We start from the raw sequence: 17476 nt of genomic DNA, 5'->3' as shown, positions 1-17476 counted from the left end.
AGCACTGAATTGGTAAGGAGAATGAAGGTGAGAAAGTAGCTTGCCAGTTCTTCAGAGGAGCCAAGGTGATATGACAGGTGCACTATTTACCTGTGCTGCACACACCTAATGAAAAAGCCCTGCCAGATCAGCCCAGTGATCCATCTGCTCCAGCATCCTGTATCACAATGGCCCAAAAAGTGATTTAGAAGGCATGGTGGTTCAAGGTTCTTCCTGATGCTACTCCCTTCAATGGTATTTTCTGCCTCTGAATATGAAGGTTGCTTTTAGTCCTCTCAGCCAGTAGTCATCGACAGACCTTGCCTTCCACCATTTACCTGTCACGCCCTCTTTTTAAACCATCTTGTGGCCATGGCTGCATCCACTGGCTGTGAATTTCACAATGTAAATACTCAGGGAGTGGTGGTGGTGAAGAAGGAGGAGGAGGAGGAGAAGGAGGAGCCCTTTCTCTCTTGTAAGGAGACTCAAAGGGGTTTACAATCCCCTTTCCCTTCCCTCCCTCCACAACAAACACCCTGTGAGGTGGGTGGGGCTGAGAGAGCTCCAAAGAACTGCGACTAGCCCAAGGTCACCCAGCTGGCGTGTGTTGGAGTGTACAGGCTAATCTGGTTCCCCACATAAGCCTCCACAGCTCAAGTGGCAGAGCGGGGAATCAAACCCGGTTCTCCAGATTAATTTGATTTTGCAAATTAAGTGAATTCCTAGGCATGATCCACTAGCAGAGTTGGGCGCATTGTAGTCTCAAAGGGACATCCTCCAGTCCAAGGGAAGGAGAAGGCTTGTGGTTCAACAGCAGAACACGCACCTTCATGTAGACGGTCCTGGCATATCTAGTTAATTAATCTCAGGCACCAGATCTCAGGAAGAGGAAGAAGAGTTTGTATTTATATCCTCTCTTTCTCTCCTGTAAGGAGAGTCAAAGGGGCTTACAATCTCCTTCCTCCCCCCCCCCCCCACCACAACAAACACCCTGTGAGGTGGGTGGGGCTGAGAGAGCTCCAAAGAACTGCGACTAGCCCAAGGTCAGCCAGCTGGCATGTGTTGGAGTGCACAAGCTATTCTGGTTCACCAGATGAGCCTCCACAGCTCAAGTGGCAGAGCGGGGAATCAAGCCCTGTTCTCCAGATTAGAGCGCACCTGCTCTTAACCACGACACCACGCTGACTCTCTCTGACTTTCATTTCTGCTCTCAGGTTTTTCTGGTCTCTTTGCATGCTTTAAAAACTTGCAAAGCCCTTTTGAAGAAAGATGGCACGGGGAAATAAAAAAGTGTGCACCTGGGAAGCAACAGCCATATCACCTTCACCTTCTCTGAAAATATCTCCAGCCCAGGAATGACTCGGAACATGCACTTTCCCCTCTTTGCCACAAGGTGGCATCTTGTACTTTCTGTTCCCACTGTCCCCCACTCACCTTTCAGAACACTCTCCTCCGTAGGGATGTCCTTGAATAACTTGTGGTACTGGGAATTGTACTTATTTGGAGCCTAGGAATCAAACAAGAGAAGAGGAGTCAGGAAATCACAGCCATGCTCCCAAGGATCCCACCAGTACATGGACGTCAAATGATAATCTTAGACACTGCTGTTTTATATATTGTCGAAGGCTTTCACGGCCAGATTCAACTGGTTCTGGTGGGTTTTCCGGGCTGTGTGGACGTGGTCTGGTGGATCTTGTTCCTAACATTTCGCCTGCATCTGTGGCTGGCATCTTCAGAGGGAAGTCTGTTACACACTGTGTCCAGAGAGAATGTTTGGGGTATATATTGTCCATGTCCCAGGGTGAGGAACCAATCAGCAAGTGTTTGGGTGGAACTTGGTTCCCCACCCTGGGACATGGACAATATATACCCCAAACATTCCCTTCTCTCTGGACACAGTGTGTAACAGACTTCCCTCTGTGATACACCTCTGAAGATGCCAGCCACAGATGCAGGTGAAACGTTAGGAACAAGATGCACCAGACCACAGCCACACAGCCCAGAAAACCCACCACAACCAACTGCTGTTTTGGTTTTTTCTCCCAGTCGCAACTCTTTTAATGAAACAAAACACAAAATACAGCAGCTCGTGGATCCAGTGCAGAAACCTCGAACAGAGGACTCCCTGCTCGAGGAGGAAAATAATGGGGGAACATCTTGCAGGGAAGAAAACTCCTTTGAAAATGGCTCCGAGGGGACTGGAGCAGAAAAGGGGCCTCAAAATCTGTTGGCAGAATAAGAACTTGCAGAGTCCAAATCCGTGACTTTGGGGGGCCTCTCCTTCCTTCTAAACTTCCCTCTCCAAGGACACCATTCTTCACCGGAACGTGCAGAGGCTCGTGTGCGCGGCTACGTGGAACGATTCCAGCGACAGCGTTACAAAGGAAAGGGCAAGCCGTCTCTGACTCCTCCTCGCGGGGAGCCGCCCCGATAGCAAAGCAGAAGCTAATTGCATTTTGATGACGGAGTGCGTCATAGAGAGCGCTCGCCCCCACAGGTCCAATTTAAACCCAGGAGGAATCTCTGCCAAGCGGGACGTCTCGGTTGGCAAGAGAAAGGAGGCTCCACCCGCCCCGGTGCCCTTCCAGATCTTCCTTACGCCACAAGTCAGGCCTGCCTCACAATTTGAGAAGCAGGAATGAAGTGACCCCATTACCAATTGGCCCACGGCACGTGATCTACCTTGAATCGTACCTGAAGGAGAATACTGATGAGAGAAGTCTCTCCCAACTGAGGTCATTTCCAGAGGGGTTTTCTGTCCCAGGCTCAATGCTGTTGGGCAGAAGGGTTTTTCCGTGCTTCCCCAAAAAAGAACTCTTGCGCGTCGAGATGCTCCCCTGGTTTTTGATCTTTTGAGCAGCAGTGGCGTAGGAGGTTAAGAGCTCGTGTGTCTAATCTGGAGGGACCGGGTTTGATTCCCAGCTCTGCCGCCTGAGCTGTGGAGGCTGATCTGGGGAATTCAGATTAGCCTGTGCACTCCCACACACGCCAGCTGGGTGACCTTGGGCTAGTCACAGCTTCTCGGAGCTCTCTCAGCCCCATCTACCTCACAGGGTGTTTGTTGTGAGGGGGGAAGGGCAAGGAGATTGTAAGCCCCTTTGAGTCTCCTGCAGGAGAAAAAGGGGGGATATAAATCCAAACTCTTCTTCTTCTTCTTCAAGTCTGTTTTGCTACAGTTTTGAGAAAGATCTCAGTGAAGCCTAGATGGCTGCCATGCAGGTGGGAAAATTCAGATTTTCCTGCTCACAAGACAGACATTTTCTGGTCCCTGATACTGTCCTGCGGCACCCATTTTTCACACCCACCACTGACAGGCTTTTTATTTAAAAAAAAAATCAGCAGTAGAATATTGTAAGCTCAATATATCACTGTACCGTGTATCTAATCTGGAGGAACTGGGGATTCTGTGGCACTTGTGCTGACACTGAAGTAGCCCACGTTTGTTTGGGAGAGAGGTGACGTGGACCAGGAAGCAGTGGTGTATCTAGGCCAGGGGTAGGGAACCTGCAGCTCTCCAGATGTTCAGGAACTACAATTCCCATCAGCCTCTGTCAGCATGGCCAATTGGCCATGCTGGTAGGGGCTGATGGGAATTGTAGTTCCTGAACATCTGGAGAGCCGCACGTTCCCTACCCCTGATCTAGGCAAACTGGCGCCCTGGGCAAAACCTGAGTTTGAGCCCCCCCAGGCGGAGTAGCCCAGTCGCAGCACTCACCCTTCCCGGACAGCCCCACCAGCCCAAGTTCACTGGAGGCAGAGCTCCCCGTCCTCCTGCTCTGCCTCTGGTGGCTTGTGGGCCACTGTACTGAATGGGCGGGGCTTAGCCAGAGTGGGTGGGGCTTAGAAATCAGGTGCCCCCATGTGATTTAAAATTTCTGCGCCTTGGGCAACTGTCCACTTTGCCCAATGGGCGGTACGCCACTGCCAGGAAGCCTTCTTTGTTGCCATGTTGCATCGGTGACCTTACTGGTCCAATGAAGTTGCATCAAGCCATGTAGCTCAGCAGCATCCCGTTCTATTGGCAGCCACTTTCTGAGGTCTGTGGCAGAGGAGAGCCAGTGTGGTGTAGTGGTAAAAAGCAGGCACACTCTAATCTGGAGAACTGGGTTTGATTCCCCGCTCTGCCGCCTGAGCTGTGGAGGCTTATCTGGGGAATTCAGATTAGCCTGTGCACACCCATACACGCCAGCTGGGTAACCTTGGGCTAGTCACAGCTTCTCGGAGTTCTCTCAGCCCCACCTACCTCACAGGGTGTTTGTTGTGAGAGGGGAAGGGCAAGGAGATTGTGAGCCCCTTTGAGTCTCCTGCAGGAGAGAAAGGGGGGATATAAATCCAAACTCTTCTTCTTCTTCTCTGAATGCACAATTCCTGTCTTTTAAAAAAGCAGAATTTCTAGCCCTTTCCCTTGCAGAGATACAAAGGGAAAGGCATGTCTCCACAAAGGAAGGGGATATATATATAGAACAAAGCCCCAGTGACCCAGGAGAAGGGGGTGGGCGGCCTTTGATGTGGGGGCTGGAGCAGGGAAACCTGCCACTTGGATGCTTTATAAATGCTGCCTTTTATTAGCAGCCATATCAGTAATGAATAAACCACACAAACCCATCCCATGTGGAAGCGACTTCAGAATCAACTAAAACTGCGCTTCTGCCTTTACGAGGACTCTCAAACTGAACGGGACTCACCGACTGGAATCTTGTGTGTCCTACTTCCGTCTTTTGAACTAAAACTCCGAAGGTGTGCCAAATTATTTTAGATTTGTACAGCGACAATGCATGCCTGGTACCTCTCAACTGTCAAAGCATAACCAACTGGCAGGAAGAGCTAGACCAGGGGTAGGGAACCTGCAGCTCGAGAGCCGCATGCGGCTCTTCTGCCCTTCCACTGTGGCTCCACGAGCCGAGCCGCCGACCCCATCCTTGCCCGCCCTGCAGGCAGCAGGGCAGGCGCACTAACTGCCCATGGTCGGCTGGGCCGCGGTGCGGGCTTCCCCTCTAGCCCGCCCTGTTGGAGCAGGGTGGCCGCTTTCCCGGCGGCCAGCGAGGCCAAGCCGCCGGCTTCATCCTTGCCTGCCCTGCAGGCAGCAGGGCGGGTGCATCCATGTGCTTCTCAGAATGAGCGGAGTAAAAGGTTAAAAAAACCCCTATATATATAGTGTTATCTTTATTTTAAATGTCAAAAATTATTTGCGGCTCCAAGTGTTTTCTTTTTCCATGGAAAAAGGGTCCAAATGGCTCTTTGAGTGTTAAAGGTTCCCTACCCCTGAGCTAGACTCAAGTCCAGTAGTACCCCAGAGACCCATGAGATTTTTTTAGGGTATAAGTTTTCAAGAGTCAACGCTCCCTTCATCAGATACCTGACAAAGGTAGCGTTGACTCTCAAAAGCTTATACCCCAAAAATCTTTCTGTCTCTGAGGTGCTACTGAATTAAAATTTAGATCAGTGGTGGCGTTTAACTCCTATGTAATGCATGGAGTGTGCCAGAGGGTGGCACTCTCAGGAGCCCTCTCTGTGCAGGCAATTCTTCGTTGCACAGAGTTCATTATGTGGGAGGGGGGTGGAAAATCACCCCCCCCCCCACACACACACACACACATCTAGGCTGGCTTGGGTATGATCCTTTACCTGGGAGTAAGCTCAGTTGCTGGCAATGGGGCTTGCTTCTGAGTAAACCCTCCTAGGATCGTGATTCACCCATTTGAAGCATTGCACAGTTGCTTCACCAAGCTTACTCCTGAGTAACGCACGCCTCGGAGCCAACCGTTTTTTTCTAAACTAAAAACTCAGTATTCAGGTTAAATTGCCGTGTTGGCACTTTGTGATAAATAAGTGGAGGTTGGGTTGCAATTTGGGCACTCGGTCTCGAAAAGGTTCGCCATCACTGATTTAGATCTTCTACAGTAGACCAACCTGGCTTCCTTCTTAAAGTAACAGGTCTTAAGCAATCCCGAAATGTGCACTCTTCGTGAAGAATGCAAGAAGCCCCTTTTTCCAAGTCTGAACTCAGAAAGGGCCCCTTAGAGATACCAGTGTTAAGCTACCCAATCACGCGGACCTTTGAGGCCAAACTCCCTAAGCAAAGTCCCATGATCGTGCCAGAGGCTGTAAATCTTATGAGATGAGGTTGATCAGAGCCATCAAGAACACGAATAGCTTGAGGCCCCGACATCAAATCATCCGTTTCCAAACAATCGGCCCCTCCCTCTTCTATGCAAGGGTGGCTATTCTGGGCTTTTCAGGAACTCGGCATTCAGTTGCAAATACATTTAGTCCTTCCGCAGAAAACTGCATTCCGCTGCAGTAAAGCTGTCAACGCATGCAGAGTGCTCGAAGAAAGGTAAAAAAAAAAACACAGCAGATGTCACTAAGTGAACGTCAAGCCAAAGGCAGGAAGGGAAACAGCAGGAAGGGATATCAAGGTAGCTGCTTCTGGTACTGCAAAGCAGATGGTCTACGGCAGGGGTCCCCAAACTTTTTAAACAGGGGGCCAGTTTACTGTCCCTCAGACTGTTGGAGGGCCGGACTAAAAAAAGCTATGAACAAATTCCTATGCACAAATGATTGTAAAATGTTTGATTTCACCTTTCAGCCTTTCTGTCATGGTCTATTTTTAGAACAGTGACCAAACTATGTCAAGTACAGGGTGGGCTCCAAATATTGCTGGGGAGGCTGTGGAATACCTTCCCCTGTAAAAAAAAAAGCAGAACTTTCCCAATGAAGCATTCCATCTAACCCAGGATCAGGTATCTTCCTGGGTTCTTCTTCTCCTCCTAGCAGCCAGCGAAGCTGCATTAAGCAGCCTGGCTGATGCCAATGGGAGTGAGGCGGAACAGAAAGCCTGAGAGCAACACATGGAGTAGCTGAGAGGGAAGGGCGGAGCAGGCGTTGCCACATGTAAGGTTTCCAACTCTGGGTCAGAAAATTCTTGGAGATTTGGGGGTGCCATCATGTAACTGCAATCAACAGCCGTTGGGGCCGGTTCCTCCTCTCCCTCGAGCCCCCACTGCACATGAATGGAGCCATCGCCGCCATGCCTGGTGGGCCGGATAAATGCCTTCAGGGGGCCACATTTGGCCCCCGGGCCGTAGTTTGGGGACCCCTGGTCTACGGGGTAGAGAGACGTGGCCACACCCTGATCCCATATAACAGTGATGGCGAACTTATGGCACGGGTGCCAGAGGTGGCACTCAGAGCCCTCTCTGTGGGCACGCACAGAGTTCATCATGTGGGGGGGGGGATCACACCTTCCCCCCCACATACACACACATCTAGGCTGGCCTGGGCCGCTGGGCTCGATTATTAACCTTAAACCTAAGAACTAGTTTTGGGGAAGCCGTGTAGGCAACCCTGTTAAGCGCTGTTAAACCCCACTGATTTTCATGCGAAGAACTAAAGCGTGATCCTTTACCTGGGAGTAAGCTCAGTTGCTGGCAATGGGGCTTGCTTCTGAGTAAACCCTCCTAGCGTCGTGATTCACCCGTTTGAAGAGTTGCACAGTTGCTTCAAAGCAAAGCCACCTTCTACCACCAAACTTACTCCCAAATAACACATGCCTCGGAGCCAACCATTTTTTCGAAACTGAAACCTCAGAATTCAGGTTAAATTGTCGTGTTGGCACTTTGCGATAAAAAAGTGAGTTTTGGGTTGCAGTTTGGGCACTCGGTCTCGAAAAGGTTCGCCATCACTGCCATATAACGTCCCTGGATGCTGTGACAAGTAGCAGACTCACCAAACTCACAACTTCTCGGTGACATTTCTTAAGCTCCTCCTCCTTGACAGCATCACTCAAGTATAGGCTGAAAGGAAAACAGAGATTCGCTTTGAAACCTTTCCTGCTTCCCAGTAACTCAGAGCTGACCCCCATTAGGAAGAAGTTTGGATTTATACCCCGCCTTTCTTTCCTGTAAGGAGACTCAAGGTGGCTTACAAACTCCTCTCCCTTCCTCTCCACACAACAGACACCTTGGGAGGTAGGTGGGGCTGAGAGAGTTCAGAGAGAACTGTGACTAGCCTAAGGTCACCCAGCAGGGATGTAGGAGTGCAGAAACACATCTGGTTCACCAGAGAAGCCTCCACCACTCAGATGGAGGAGTGGGGAATCAAACCTGGTTCTCCAGATTAGAATTAGTGGGGAATCAAATACGGCTCTCCAGATCAGAAGGGGACATACAGCCAGTGTCTATTCGATTAAAAGGCCCTAATCTACCGGCAGCCAAGCAACCCATCACAGGGAACCAAGAGTTTCAGACTCTCAGCTGCAGAGGTTCAGTTCTCTGTGGATGGGGGAGAACGCAAGTCAATGATGAAATGTTAACCGTTACCCTCTTATGTCCAACTGTGGATTGGGGAATTATTTGAGGTTTGGGCGGTCAACCTGGGAGAGTGGAGGGCATAATGCTAGACAGCAGTGGCTTAGTGGTTAAGAGCAGGTGAACTCTAATCTGGAGGAACCGGGTTTTATTGCCCGCTCTGCTGCTTGAGCTGTAGAGGCTTATCTGGCGGACCAGATTAGCTTGTGCACTCCAACACACGCCAGCTGGGTGACCTTGGGCTAGTCGCAGTTCTTCAGAACTCTCTCAGCCCCACCCTGCTAACAGGGTGGAGGGAAAGGAGATTGTCAGCCCCTTTGAGACTCCTTGCAGGAGAGAAAGGGGGGACATAAATCCAACTCTTCTTCTTCTACAGTCAACCCATTAACCCATTTTCTCCAAAGCAGATGATTCCTTCAGTCTGGAGATGAGTTATAATTCCAAGAGATCGCCAGGTGTCACCTGGAGATTGGCAAACTATTCCTACGTGTGACCCAGGCGACAACGAGGAACGGGAACAAGGATGGATGTCAGGGACGGTTCTTATAAAACTACTTTAATCTCATTTTGTTGGAGAACGCCAAGAAGGGGGCTGGAAGATATCACCCTGGCAGCAAACAGAAGATGCGTGCGTCGAGGTTGAACTTTGGCCTGGAATATCGGGTCCTTTCAGACCCAGCCTTCCACACTCACCTGCCGTTCGGAGACTCCACACTCTTTTCCCTGTTCAGTGCCTCCAACTTGTCCGAGCTGTGCATGGGTCCCGTTTTCTCGTGCATTGGTTTTGTGCTGCAGGGAGACAGAAGGGGAGAAGGTAAAATAGGCGTGGTTCCACTAGGCAGAGAAGGCTGTCTGAAAGTCAAGATATCCAGGGTGTAGCCGCTGCCACTAGGAACAGACATCCAGTAATTTAACAACCGGTTCCGGTGGTGGGATTCAGATAATTTAACAATTGATTGATTACCAGCACCATTTTGACAACCGGTTCTGCCGAAGCGGTGCGAACCGGCTGAATCCCACCACTGCAGACATCCCGTTCAGCCACGCTGCAATGGCGGAGATTTATCCGCAGAAGCTTTCTGTGTGTGCCAAACCACAGATTTCTTGTGAAGTACTGGTAGAGCACCTATGAACTCTTTTTTGGCTGGTAGCTGCTATAGGGAAGACCTGAGGAGTTGATACGTGCGAGCTTTCTTTCTGAGCTAGGCTGATTTTCTCCCCTTATCCTAATGCAGTACGGTACACTCTGGCGCAACAGCATTCTGAGCAAACAAGACGGCTTTGGAAATGGCAAGCCATTGGTGGAAAGAAAGGTATCCTCTCAATCGAGAGCAACAGCATGGACACTAACCAGTCAACCCCTGCGACAGCCACCTGAAACCCCGTTCTCAAAAGTGCAAAATGGGTTAGTTTTACGATGCTGAATACCCCTTCTTTCCAGCCATGTCTGGAATTGATTACCGGTGAACTCTCCACCTCTGTCTGTTTGTAAACAGGCTACTTTATAGTTAAGTTCATTCTCCACCATCTCCACCCAATTAAGCATTAATGGAATGGAAATACTGGCTGCTAGGAGAATGTCTGCTAACCCACTGACAATTGAGTGCTTGGGAAGACAGGACTTCTACACATGAAGGTGTGATCCAGATGGGAGATGACTGTGCACGTTCCCCCAGGAGAGCCAGCGTGGTGTAGTGGTTAAGAGCAAGTGCACTCTAATTTGGAGAACCGGGTTTGATTCCCCGCTCTGCCACTTGAGCTGTGGAGGCTTAGCTGGTGAACCAGATTAGCTTGTGCACTCCAACACACGCCAGCTGGGTGACCTTGGGCTAGTCACAGTTCTGAGCTCTCTCAGCCCCACCCACCCCACAAAGTGTTTGTTGGGGGGGCGGGGGGAGGAGAAGGAAAAGGATATCCAGGGTTGCTACACAGAGTCAGGCAATTGCAAACCATCTTTCGCCTTGAAAACCCTACGGGGCTGCCATAAACTGGCTACGACTTGCCAGTACTTCCCATCTGTCACCTGAACACGTAATGACTGTATCAAACACCTGACATAATTGGTTGCTGTGTGCACACCTCAACACAACCTTGGTTTTGCTACCACGTACCCTGTTTCCCCGAATATAAGACATCCCCTGAAAATAAGACTTAGTAGAGGTTTTGCTGAAGTGCGAAATATAAGGCATCCCCCAAAAGTAAGACGTAGGAAAGTTTTTGTTTGGAAGCATGCCTGACGAACAGAATACAGAAATATAAGACATCTCTGAAAATAAGACATAGCGCATCTTTGGGGGCAAAAATTAATATAAGACACTGTCTTATATTCGGGGAAACACGGTAGTTGGCAGAAGAGCCCTCGAACTTTGAAATCGCACAAGCTTAAGTGGGAAGGGGGGGAACCAGAGGTAGCTCAGAAGGATGGCTTGTGTCCCTTGGGTTGTGCCAGAGATAAGTAGCTATCTGGGCATTGGTCTCTACCTCGGAGGCATACAAGTGTGCCATGGAAAGGGAACATATGGCAGGCTTCCCTCAGCTTCCACTTGTGGGTCTTTTATCTAGCTGATGGCCTGGATTATCAGTTAACCAGCTCAGCCGGCAGCTGATGGGACGCCCTGAGCAAACAGCGCTCGGGCCAAAAGGTTATCCTGTCCAGAGTGGGAAATCAACAGTGTCTTTGATGTGCTGCCATCTCAGCCCCGAACAGCTCAGAATAGACAAGCCGTTCAAGATAAGCCAGGCAAAAGAGCTGAAGGCGGCCCAAGAAACCAAACCGCCAGGCTCAGGCAGAGCTAACAGGAGGTCTGGCCGGACTCCGAGGGTGGCAGGTAAGTTAGCCAGAGGTGGACGAGGACCGGCCGTTTGCGCCAGCAGAGCGCTTACACCCCGGCGCCAAAAGCATCCAATCGATCCGACGAAGGACGGGCGGCCCGGACTTTCTGCTCAACCGGTTTGATGGGGAGCAGAGCAATCCCATTTCAGTGACAACAGCACTAGGCTGTCTCAGTTCAGCCGCGTTTCAGCACTACTTTACCCACCGGGAGAGCAAAACACCGGACATGAGATCCCTTCCGCACATGCAGAATGATGCACTTTCAATCCACTTTCAATGCCCTTTACAGCTGGATTATACTGTGCGGAAGAGCAAAATCCACTTGCAAACAAGTGTGAAAGTGGATCGAAAGTGCATTATTCTGCATGTGCTTGTAGAACTAATCAGATTCTCTTCTGGCGTGAGGCTTCTATGGACAAGAAGGGGCCACTTTGTCAGGTGTGGCCAGCGAGGTCCACTCCAGGCATCTGATAAATGGGGCTCGACTCCACCCACGTTTTTGCTGAAATAACATCTGCTCAGTCTGCAGCTCCTCACAGCTGACACCGTTCGGCACATCAAAACCAACCGCGTCCTACAAATTGCTGCTGGCCCCGCTGGGAAAAAAACCAGAATAATTTGTATTCTCCCTCTGTGCCTCCATCAAGGTGTGTGTTTTTTTACATGAGGCTGCCAGTTCTAATCACGCATCTGCCGTATAATTCACAGTCAAGCCTTATATTTGGGGGTAGAAAAGGAGGAGTTTGGGTTTATACCCCACCCTTTCTCTCCTGTAAGGAGACTCAAGCTCCTTTCCCTTCCTCTCCCCACAACAGACACCTTGTGAGGTAGGTGAGGAAGCAGCAGTGGCGTAGGAGGTTAAGAGCTCGTGTATCTAATCTGGAGGAACCGGGTTTGATTCCCAGCTCCGCCGCCTGAGCTGTGGAGGCTTATCTGGGGAATTCAGATTAGCCTGTGCACTCCCACACACCAGCTGGGTGACCTTGGGCTAGTCACAGCTTCTCGGAGCTCTCTCAGCCCCACCCACCTCACAGGGTGTTTGTTGTGAGGGGGGAAGGGCAAGGAGATTGTAAGCCCCTTTGAGTCTCCTGCAGGAGAGAAAGGGGGGATATAAATCCAAACTCTTCTTCTTCTTCTAAATGTGGCTGCCAGTTCTAATCACGTATCTGCCGTATAATTCACAGTCAAGCCTTATATTTGGGGGCAGAAGAAGAGGAGTTTGGATTTATACCCCACCCTTTCTCTCCTGTAAGGAGACTCCGGGTGGCTGACAAGCTCCTTTCCCTTCCTCTCCCCACAACAGACACCTTGTGAGGTAGGTGGAGCTGAGAGAGTTGGGAGAGAACTGTGACTAGTCCAAGGTCACCCAGCAGGAAGTGCGGAAACACATCTGGTTCACCAGATAAGCCTCTGCCACTCAGATGGAGAGGAGTGGGGAAATCGAACCCGGTTCTCCAGATTAGAATCCAACTGCTCTTAACCACCACACCACGCTGGCCCTCAGGGGGGTGGGAGCGACACATCAAGATTAGCCAAGCAGTCTAAAACAATTCCCAAGGTCAAGGCATGAGAGAAATTTTGAGCCCTCAGTTCCATGAAGGCCCGTCAGGATTATCTTGGGGGCAAAGTATGATCCTAGGAAGAGACAGATGACCTGGGGTGCACACAGAGGTCTCTCTCCCTGCCCCCCCCCCCCGGCCGCCGCCGCCGCCGCCCCAATAGGGTTCTGGGGACCAACCATCCTTTCCAACAATGGGGCTTTCAGCAAAGGCAGAGAGAAAAGAAGAGTTCAGAGCAGGGATGCCGAACCCCCTCACCCGCCACAAACACACAAGCAAAGGCAATCTCTGCGGCTCACACAGGGCTCCTTCTCTTCAGACGGAAGAATTTCATCTCAGGCAGAAAGGCAGCTCCTCAGGACGGGCCTCCTTTGCGTTCCAGGGAGAACTTTTTAATGGCTGACCTCTTCCCAGCCAGCAGCCAGGTCTGATCTACCTTCCGTTGCTAGACGACAGAGCTCTCAACAGAAACACTTTCTTTTCCTTTCCCTCTTTCCCTCCCCAAACAAGGAAGCCACATACTATACCTGCCAACCGTCAGGTGGGGCCTACAGTTTTTCTGGAATTGAAACTGATCTTCTGACTAGAGAGGTCAGCTCCCCTGGAGGAGGAGGAGGAGGAGGAGGAGGAGGAGGAGGAGGAGGAGGAGGAGGAGTTTGGATTTATACCCCGCTTTTCTCTCCTGTAAGGAGACTCAAGGTGGCTTACAAGCTCCTTTCCCTTCCTCTCCCCACAACAGACACCTTGGGAGGTAGGTGGGGCTGAGAGAGTTTGGAGAGAACTGTGTCTAGCCCCAGGTCACCCAGCAGGAAGGCAGGAGTGCGGAAACACATCTGGTCCACCAGATAAGCCTCTGCCACTCAGGTGGAGGAGTGGGGAATCAAACCCGGTTCTCCAGATTAGAGTGCACCTGCTCTTAACCGCTACACCACTCTGGCTCTCAAAAGGAAAACTTGGCTAGTAATCCCGCTCACTCCCTGCCACACTGCATTTCTGCTTGCAGGGAGTTTTTCCATACGCAGGAGCATTTGACAGGTCTGAGCCTTCCATTCCTCAGTTGTGCTACCGTTCCGTTCTACCCGTCTCTCTGTGTGAAACGTGTAGAGGAGACCGTAGACTTAGTCCTCTGTTGCCTAGCAGAGTGTTGTGGTAGTCATGGACGAATGCTTCCGAGCACACCCTATAGACAGGCCTGATGAAAAGAGAAGTCACAAGGTCTCCACTTCAACTACTGTTTACAGGAAAGGAAACAATGCTTCTAAGGATTGTATGCGTCCTTCTCCACAAAGCCATGCCTACCAAGACAATACCAATTCCCAGAGGCGTAGCTAGGGAAAATGGAGACCGGTGCAAAATCTGAGTTTTGTGCCCACCCCCACCCCCATGGGCGGCCGCTGTGATGCTGGAATCCACCCCCAAACAGCATCACTTTCAATGGTGTTCAAACTAGAGAGCCCAAATTCTGGGGTCCCCAGTTCAAACAACATTGAAAGTGATGCTGTTTGGGGGTGGATTCTTCCCCCACCCTGAAACAGCATCACTTTCAATGTTTAAATTGTTTATATTGTTATTATGTTCACAGCGGGGTGACCTTGGGCTAGTCACAGTTCTTTGGAGCTCTCTCAGCCCCACCCACCTCACAGGGTGTTTGTTGTGGGGGGGGAAGGGCAAGGAGATTGTAAGCCCCTTTGAGTCTCCTATAGGAGAGAAAGGGAAGATATAAATCCAACTCTTCCTCTTCTTCCATGTGAGGATTTTTTTTGGGGGGGGGGGTGCAGCCTGTCTCCTCCCACCCCCAGGCAGGAACGGAGAAGTCCCAGTCTTGCCCCATTTCAGCCCCAAAACCCCAACTGCGACCCAGAGACGCGCAGCCCCTCGCAAAGGGGAAGGCTGCCTCGTCTTCAAGCTGCATCCCTCGCCCGTCTCTTCTCGCACACCTCCGCTCTAAAATAGGATGTCCCAAGAGAGAAGCAGGAAACTAAAAATGGAAAACTCCGCCAGAGCCCAAAGCATTCTGGCTCTCGGCACCGCTGGCCCGGCTGTCCGCAGAACGAGTGCCAGAGAATCTCTGTGCGAGCACGAAATGTCAGCCTCGTGTCCATTTTATTTCACAGTGAAAGGCATTTGCCTCGGGCGAGAGGCTGATCGCAACCCCGCATTCTGTTGTGGCTGGCCCAAGGTGGGAGAGAATCCCTTCTAACTGAAACGCGCCACTACATTAATCTGCAGTATCTTGAGGGGGAAATCCTATTGAGCGCACCTCGCTAATGTGGCCGGCAGCCTTTGAGTTCAGATCCCGGACCGTCAAGTCCCTAAACCGGCATCTTTTACCATAAAAGCCATTCTCGGCCCACAGAAACAGGCTGTCTATATAAAGGTCCTCCCGATAACTGCATCGTCTCTGCCGGGAACTGGGCCTGTCAAATATAGAGCATCTTGTAAACCGATTCAAGACAAGAGGTAAGTCTGAAGAAAAAAAAGCAGCGAGGCTTCTCTCCCTCCACCGTCATTTTTTTAAAAGAAGGTGCGGAATTGAATCAGCTCCGACTGTCTGCTCGGAAAATATCTCTGGGGGGATCCTAGGTTCCACAGGACCTTGAAAGGAATGAATAAGCGCTGTGCGTTCCCCTCTTGGCCCCCGGTTTTCACCTTCCAGTGCAAAGGAAAAGTGCCTCAGGATGAAAGACATTGGAGTCAAAGAAGAAATATGGGAGAAGAGAGTACAAAGAATGAGCTTACTGCTGCTTACTTAAATAAATGGGAAAGAAAATTGAGGTGGGGAGGGGGGGAAAGTATGGTTTGGAGTATGTCAACAAGAATGCATATATTGTATAAATGTAATGAAATTTCAAACTATACAATAATTTTTTTTTTAAAGGAAAAGTGTCTAAGAACATATGTGTCAAACTTGCGGCCCTCCAGATGTTATGGACTACAGTTCCCATCATCCCCTGCCAGCATGATGCTGGCAGGAGATGACGGCAACTGTAGTCCATAACATCTGGAGGGCCGTGAGTTTGACACCTGTGCCTTAGAATATTTGAAGCAAGCCTTTATTGGCATAGACAGCAGTACAACAATAATAAAAAACGGATTAAAAAGCATATACAATACAGGATATACATGTTAGGACGAAGGAAATCTACTGGCGTTTAGTAATTTCCAGGAGAAAGTCTGCCACTATCATACAGAGAGAAGGATCAGGGTTGTCCAGCAAGTAGTATAATCTAATTAAATCGGGGAGATCGGGTAAATGTAAAGGAGTAAGATTCACATACTTGGATCTGATTTCCTTGAATCATGCCTTAGAATAAATGAACTGTATCTATCATTGCCAGCATCTAGGAAAGATCTGGAGTTCTCCAGACTATGGATAGAGCTGAAGGGATGGTAGTTTTGGAGAGGGGGGTGGGGGCTCTACAGTACCACATCCCTGTTGAACTCCCCCCCCATCCTCACCAAACTCTCCCCTCCCCAGACTCCGCCCCCAAATCACCAGAACTTTCCTTTCCCGGAGTCGGCCACCTGATCTATACACCTTCTCCCTTGGTCCTCCCCCCCCCCCCTCCACTCTTGCAAACAGAACTCCAGATTTCTTAGAACAATTTCTAGGACAGTGGTGGCGAACCTATGGCACTCCAGATGTTCATGGACTACAATTCCCATCAGCCCCTGACAGCATGGCCTACGGTTGGCAGGGACTGATGGGAATTGTAGTCCATGAACATCTGGAGTGCCATAGGTTTGCCACCATGGTTCTAGGATTTTGAGATCCATCCAGGTGCATACCACCCAGGGGGACATATGGGGTCAAATGTCCCCGGGCTGCGGCCATTTAGTCACATGGGTGGTTTTTTTTGGGAAAATCGCTCCCCGCACCCCTCCTCCTTCCCCCTGAGTCCATACACTGACTTCAAGACCTGGTCATGGTGGGGGAAGGCGGCTGTCCATACGGGGCGTGTGTAAAACTCAGATTTGGAACCGGGCTGCATTTTCCCTAGAGACACGTCTGGATCCATCGCACCTAGATCCAGTAGCACTTTAGAGACCCACAAGATTTTCAGCTCCCATTGTCAGATAAGCGCCAACACGGGACTGTATTTAGAGCTTGATGCCCTGGTGTTCAAAAATATCCAGTCACATACACAGTCACTCAGCCACTTCAACTCCACAGGGTCGTCGTTAGGATAAAACGGGGGAGAGAGAAACAGGCAGTTCTTTGGGCAAGAAAAAACCTGCCACATTAGCAGCAGTGGCGTAGGAGGTTAAGAGCAGGTGCACTCTAATCTGGAGAACCGGGTTTGATTCCCCACTCTGCCACTTGAGCTGTGGAGGCTTATCTGGAGAACTAGATTAGCCTGTACACTCCCACACAGGCCAGCTGGGTGACCTTGGGCTAGTCACAGTTCTTCGGAGCTCTCTCAGCCTCACCTACCTCACAGGGTGTTTGTTGTGAGGGGGGAAGGGCAAGGAGATTGTAAGCCCCTTTGAGTCTCCTACAGGAGAGAAAGGGGCAGATATAAATCCAAACTCTTCTTCTTCTTCTAGTGGGAGCGGCCACTGTACAAAAACAGGAGAATGGGAATTGTGGCGTGAGAAGTACAACCGCCTCCCCCGCCTCAAGTGGTGTGGGCTGAAGCCATCTGCACATGTACAGAGATCGAAGGGCCAAACACACGCGCTCACTCAGACACATTTCCCGTAAACACAGCTGCAGCACAAATCTGGAGGCAGGCCTGGACTTGCCGAGAATCACACGCTGTTCGCATGGGGACCCTGGAAGCTGGTTCTGGAGG

The 17476-nt window shown here is 50.5% G+C and overlaps 1 protein-coding gene across 4 annotated transcripts in view; it reads right to left on the bottom strand.

Annotated features, from left to right (window-relative positions):
• GRAMD2A (GRAM domain containing 2A) overlaps nt 1–17476 on the bottom strand; it is a 62732-nt gene that overhangs the window by 14572 nt on the left and 30684 nt on the right. For 3 of the 4 annotated variants that reach the window (XM_048481960.1, XM_048481962.1, XM_048481963.1), the window contains 3 exons: nt 8982–9077; nt 7709–7775; nt 1414–1486 (listed from right to left, as the gene is read on the bottom strand). In XM_048481960.1, the coding sequence (XP_048337917.1) occupies nt 1414–1486; nt 7709–7775; nt 8982–9077 (236 nt within the window). Of the gene's footprint in view, nt 1–1413; nt 1487–7708; nt 7776–8981; nt 9078–12979; nt 13118–17476 lie in introns of those variants that run through there. The other variant, XM_048481961.1, reaches the window with a different exon arrangement.

Source organism: Sphaerodactylus townsendi, linkage group LG17 (genome assembly GCF_021028975.2).
Source record: "Sphaerodactylus townsendi isolate TG3544 linkage group LG17, MPM_Stown_v2.3, whole genome shotgun sequence".
NCBI lineage: Eukaryota > Metazoa > Chordata > Lepidosauria > Squamata > Sphaerodactylidae > Sphaerodactylus > Sphaerodactylus townsendi.
The sequence above is the reverse complement of the archived record's forward strand: the minus strand, read 5'-3'. Positions and strand labels throughout refer to the sequence as shown.